The sequence below is a fragment of the Micrasema longulum genome, unplaced genomic scaffold (genome assembly GCF_059751315.1).
Source record: "Micrasema longulum isolate JH-2025_06_02 unplaced genomic scaffold, ASM5975131v1 h1tg003103l, whole genome shotgun sequence".
Classification (NCBI taxonomy): Eukaryota; Metazoa; Arthropoda; class Insecta; order Trichoptera; family Brachycentridae; genus Micrasema; species Micrasema longulum.
In genome coordinates, this window is record NW_028280203.1 from 1 (window position 1) to 6,348 (window position 6,348).

A 6,348-nucleotide genomic window follows, 5' to 3' on the forward strand; every position below is an offset into this window, starting at 1 on the left:
TAATAGATTCGGTGTAAACTAGAAATGGACGACCATCGTGCAACCGAGCCGAAACGATACCGCATAGGTATCGATGCTTTCACTCGGTAGTTGTATCGAAAAATAGTACCGATACCTACTCAGAGTAAAATGAAAAATATCGATACCTGCATCGATTATTTTTATTTGTAGGATTTCCGTATTTTCCCCCATAAATTTAGTCGCCGATTCAGTTACATTCAATAGTTAAATTAATGCGTCCTTGAAGTAGTGTTTTTCAATAGCGACGCTGTATAATAACAGTAAAAATCTTTATTAATCATACTATAAAATTAATCATTATACCACGGCCCCCGTGGTGCAATGGCTAAGAAGCCATTCTCATGTACGGAGGGTTCCGGGTTTGATTCCCGGTGAGATTACAAATATTAAATGTGATTTTACTCAAGCTTTGCGATGTTGTGAGCTATAATTCACCTCTTTAATTGGGTACTGTATAATAAAACAATAATTTATTAAATAAAACGCGTTGAAAGACTTGTAATGATCAGATAAACGCGTGTAGTGTCCTATCTTCTGCCTGCTCAAACGGAAACATAGCGTGATGTTAGTAGCAGCAGTTTAAAAGAAAAAATACGCTCGAAAAATCCAAAGTCCACCATCTACCCGCAGCAGTTGTAAAGTCCTGGGCTACTATTCTAAATGCTCTCGCGGCCGAAGATAGCGCTTTTATAGCGCGTATTTACATACTAAATACGCGCTATATAAGCGTTCTCTACAGCTACGAGAGTGTTCAAAATAGCAGCCCCGGGAGATTCTCTGTCTATGATTCCGAGGAAAGTTAATTAAATTATCCCCAAGGAATACAAACTCTATGCTGATTAATAAGGGCGAAAAGAGGTGAATTTATAGAGAGTAACACGTCATTTCCTCGAATGACGCATGACTGACATAAAAAATAATATAATCATTAAAACTGTTTTAAAAATAAAAAGGACCATGTGTGCACCCGTACTGTATAGCCATAACGCATTACTATTCTTAATCCAAAACACAATATGGAAAAACGACTCTTCGAATAATAATGTATGATAGGTATAGTGCTATTTGTAAAATATATAATATGCTTTCAATATCAAAATACAATTGCAATATGTAGTCGTATTTTGAAACACTCAAAAGGCGAATTTATTTACTTATTTTATAAATACAGAGGTGCAATTTTGCTTTTAATTACATTTAAAATACTCATAATATGCAAAAAAAGTCATTATTCTGTGTGTGTGTGTGTTTTTATACATTATAAACAATCCAAGTCTGTTTAAAATTATGTAAATTGACCTACTGTCAAAATGTAAGGCAAATCGGTAGAGTTAAGATATAAATTGGTTTAATAACTGTATTTATTATTTGAAACGAATGATATATAATAGGTACATATTCGAGTAGTTTCCGTCGATACCTACTTTGTACTCGATCGAAAAGAATCGAATATGTATTCGTGTTGCATGTTGTATAGCGTTGCTCGACTCTACTGAGAATCTACCGATTTTCATAACTAGAAAATTCCATATAATATGTAGCGGAAAAAAGGGGAGCATCCCAAGAGAACTTTTGACGAGAGATAATAATTATTAGGAGAAAAGTCGGCGATCTACCGATTTGACGCAGTTCTAGCTACATAGTTAATTCGTTTTTGACTACCGAATTTCTCTAGACGGAGGTTGGCAACACTGCTCGTGTCGGTGCGGCGCAACGGAGGCGGGTGGTGGTAGGCGGCTGGCGGTATGTGTCGGTAATTTGTTCGGCGAACGGTCGGCCGGTCGGCGCTAGTCATCACCATCCCGCTACCACGGTCGGTCGGAAAGTGCGCGCAGTGGCGGCGCTTCGCGAGTGAGTGTTGTGTCGGCCGGAGGTCGCCTTTTAGTTTGTTTTTGTTTGTCGAACGATCGCGAAGATGGCTCTCAACTCCGAAGTGGAACAGAAGTCGAACAATCTAGTGCTGCGGGTCGGACAGGACTCGGACTCGGACCTGCAGGCGCTGTTCGACAGCGTGCTGAAGCCGGACTCCAACCGGCCGCTGCAGGTGCCGCTGCGCATGAGGCAGCTGCCCAAGTCGTTCTTCAACCCGCCGTCCACGGGCTCCAAGTCCCCGTCCGTGTCGCACTCGCGGGAGAACTCGGCGGACTCGGCCTTCGGCTCGGCGGGGCCCGCCGTGGCGCACTCGCGCGCGCACAGCTCGCCCGCCTCGCTGCAGCAGACGTACGCGGCCGCGCCGCCCGCCGCCGCCGCCGCCGGCGCCGGCCCGCCGCGCCACGCCAAGCAGCGCTCCTACGACGTGGCGAGCAGCGCGCTGCTGGCCGAGGAGCTCGGCCCCCTGCCGCTGGGCTGGGAGCAGGCGCGCACCCCCGAGGGCCAGATCTACTACCTCAAGTGAGTGACCACCCCCCCACATACTACTCCATCCTAGCTCGCCACCTGTCGCCCGACGCCCGGCCCAACAGGTAGGGTGGGAGAGGCCCCGCCGCCCTTTATTTACACCACAACATACCACTTAGTAAAAAAGGTCGCGCATTTTTATAGAAGAACTGCCGTCAGATCGCTATACAAATTTCAATTTCTATTCGAGGTGAAATAGATATTCATTCATCACTATCGTCATTGTTATTTTTATATATTTAAATATCACAGTACAGAACACCTAGGCTCGAGCAAAATCTATTTTAATTATGTGTTCCTACCGGGAATCGAACCCCGAATTTTCCGCGTGTGAATCTCGACCATTACATCACGGAGGCCGTCTACTAGTGCATGGGGCACTGCATACGCGATCGGCGCACTAAATACGTACATCTCTATCTCCCGTCGCGCATTGTTTACACTAATGTTGTCAAACAAACGAGCTATCGCGCAATCCCCATCTGGGCAGGTAGAGAGGATAGAACGAATTCATGGACCCTTTGCACGCAGGTATGCCATTTATTAGGACTTGCGACATGACCATCATCATAGTCTTAAAATGAGACCGGTTGTGGTCCCGCGGTAGTGTCGCTGACTTACGAATCCGAGGTTCGACCCCGCTCTATCGCAGATTGATTCTCATTTTCTAGCGCAATAATTTACCACTTTTATTATGAAATGGCCTTAAAAATTGGCCATGAAATGGAAATATTTGAAAAAATTCGGGTATTCACATAGATAAACATATTTTAAAAACACTGAACTTCCTCATTCAGTTTAATATTTTATTTTTTTTATCTTTCCTATGAGAATACCTCGTATCTGAATGGTTTTTTTTAAATGAGATATATTACAAACTTCAGTATTCTTTTAAATATGGATAATATTGATTGGATGGCAGGCCCTACTATGTATACGTTTTTTATAGTTTTAAAAAAAATATATTTATTTAACTTGTACATCTGTTTGTATTCGAAATAAATGAAATAAAATAAATTGATCGAGTAAAATATCGAGAAAAGCACTGCAGTAATGATGATGCTGCACAGTGTTCTCATATTTTCAGTCAAATGAGCGAAGTCCATAATAGATATGGGCATTTTAATGTCGATATGCATTAAGTTACGTGCATTTAGAAATTAAAAAAAAATGTTTTTGCTCTTCTGCAAAATGGCCGATTTAGATAAAAAAAAATTTTTTTTTTTTGTTTATTCAGAAAAATAACAGCAGTACAAAGAAATATACACAACATTATAAAAAAACATAGAATAAAGCCAAATCAGTTTTCCACATAAATACAATTATAAAAATTCAGTTCAGTTAGATATTAATACATGTAGAAGTGCATGTGTGCGAGTTTTTGTGTGTGAGGATGAGGATGAGGATGCGTGGGTAAGTGAGTGGAGTGTGGTTTTGGTAGGTATGTGAATATGTGTGTGAGTGTATATGGGTGTGAGGGTGGGTTTATGGACAGAGTGAGTGTGTGTTTGATATTAGTGAATAGAAACATCTGAAATTTATAATGTAAAAAAAAAAATTATAAAGAAACAGAATTTTTTGCAATTAATAGTTTTAAAGTGGGTTTAGGTACTTCAGTTAAATATATCTATGCTATTTAAAGATACATTATAATTACGCGCCAACCGAATCAGAGGAGAGTTCTGTGCATAGTTGGTGCGAACTGTAGGTACATGGAAGAGAGATATATTCGTATGACGGTGCGGTAGCCAGGTACATTAAGGGCCAACTCAGAAACCAGAACAGGACTATCAAGACGCATTAAGAATGTCATGTAAAATCCCCATATCTAATACCAAACGACGATCCTCAAGACTAAGTATATTATGTTTATGACAAGAAGTTTTATAGTTGAGGTTCGTAAATCTAGATCTCCAATTGAGATGTCTCAAAAATGTTTGCTGAATATTTCCTTACCTTGTGTGTGGAATACTGAGGAGACCACACAGAGGAGGCATATTCAAGGAGACTGCGAACGTAAGCGAAGTAAATCGGTTTGATGCTACCAATATCATTAAAAACTTGGCAAGTGCGGATAACAAAACCTAAGTTTCTGTATGCCCGGTTCATTATATTTTCGATGTGGTTTTCATACGTAAGTTTTTTTTATTATCTAGAATCACACCAAGATCACGAACAGTATATACCTACTAAATTGTACTTCTGGGCTGGTATTCTGAACCATATTATAATAGCGCGTATTCAGTACGTAAATACGCGCTATACCGCGCTATAAAGTCATTATAGAATATTAGCCCCGGGGGTGTAAATTGTCCGATCTTTTGTTAAAAAAAATAATAGACTCAAATCAGTGTTCGATTTTAATATCTGCACCTTAGAGGATCAAACACGGGAGTCAACTTTTTGGCGTTTTGATGTTAAAAATGCAGAAATTATCGCAATAAGCTATTTTATATGCGAATAAAACACCGAAGGCCACTTTCGTCTTAAAAATGCTTTTTTAAGTTGAAATAAAAATTTGAAGTCCACCTTGTAAATATATCAAATATCTTTCTGTATACCCATACACCTATGTGTGTACATTACCTTATTTTATCTTTACTTTTAACTTTATGTGTATATTTATGCTACACTGCACTTGAATGTATTACTAATAAATGTAAAAGCCCGTAGGGCGTATAAATAAATAAATATGGTCCGTGTCCAGGCGGACGAACCCTGGATGAGTAATCCTGTCATCAATTGATTTTCCACATATTTATTTATTCATACTTTATTAAGTTAGTTCATTCATCTTAAGAACTAATATAAACTTTAATTAACATTACTTATTTTTTCAAAATTTTAAAAAAAAAAAATTTTGTAAATCATTCAATTCCTTTTATTTATTTTATCTCTTGAGGGAACTCATTGTACAGCTTCAATCCCTACAATACAATGAGTTTTGAGATTGCTTCTGTTTTTGTCCTCATTGGTAATCTAATATTTTTTTATCCCTCGTTTCATATGTATGACATTGTTTGTTAAATTTTATTATTTAAAAAAAATATTCATCCCTTAAATTATTTTTGTGAGCGAGCCAATTTCTTTCTACATTAGAATACATATTTATTTTAAGTATAATCCTCGTCGCCTTATTTTGAAGAATTTGTATATTTTAAATTTATTAATAGTGAGTTATTTATAACATATATGTTTATTCATTTCAGGTAGGTACGTAATCGCAGTTTTATAATGCGTTCGTATATTTTAATTTTTAAAAAATCCTTGATAATAATTATCTTGAATCTTCTCCACAATCTTATCGCTAGCTTTGTACATGAACACCGAGGAACATATGCCTATAACTTATACCGAGCAAACATCATAAAGTATATCAAACTTATGTGCACAACTGTTTTTATACATACACATTGTTCTTTAATCATATCTATAAATAAGAATGTTTTTGAAAAAAAGCCATAAAGCCGTTTTACCGTTTCTGTAAACTATTTTGATTGAATGTTTTTGATAAAGACGCATAGGAAAAGCCATTAATTACTCCTGTCCCCGACCAGTTCACTAAATTCTTCTTCTACTTCGTTTTTCAATGGCCTTTTCACCTCTCAACTCAGGTGTTTTGGCCACCACTAAATTCAATGAACGAGCATTTGCGGTCTCGGGACTCGGGACCCGTCACGGAACCCACTCCATCGAAAGTGCGAAACTGACTTTGCGGTAGCGTTTTTTAAAAAAAAAAAATATTCGCAGCGTCAAGTTTTAATAATTTTTGCTTTACAATTTACAACGGCACGATTATCAAAGTTTGTAATTAGATTTTATTATTTTTAAAGATCTGTGGATATATATTAGAATATTTTTAAGAAAGGAATGTAGAAGTTTGGCATTTATAGAGCCTTTACCTGTCAGTATTTTTTTAACACTCAATTT

The 6,348-nt window shown here is 37.9% G+C and overlaps 1 protein-coding gene across 1 annotated transcript; it reads left to right on the forward strand.

The window, feature by feature from the left end:
- Window positions 1–1,373: 1,373 nt before the first annotated feature.
- On the forward strand, window positions 1,374–3,435 carry LOC148271096 (transcriptional coactivator yorkie-like). The gene has a single exon (XM_088241840.1). It carries the CDS (start codon window positions 1,937–1,939, stop codon window positions 2,414–2,416), a length of 480 nt encoding a protein of 159 aa, XP_088097966.1. The 5' UTR covers window positions 1,374–1,936; the 3' UTR covers window positions 2,417–3,435.
- Window positions 3,436–6,348: the final 2,913 nt, after the last annotated feature.

What these genes read in the sequence shown, in the direction of transcription:
- LOC148271096 (XM_088241840.1), top strand. Translation starts at nt 1,937, where the DNA reads ATGGCTCTCAACTCCGAAGTGGAACAGAAGTCGAACAATCTAGTGCTG.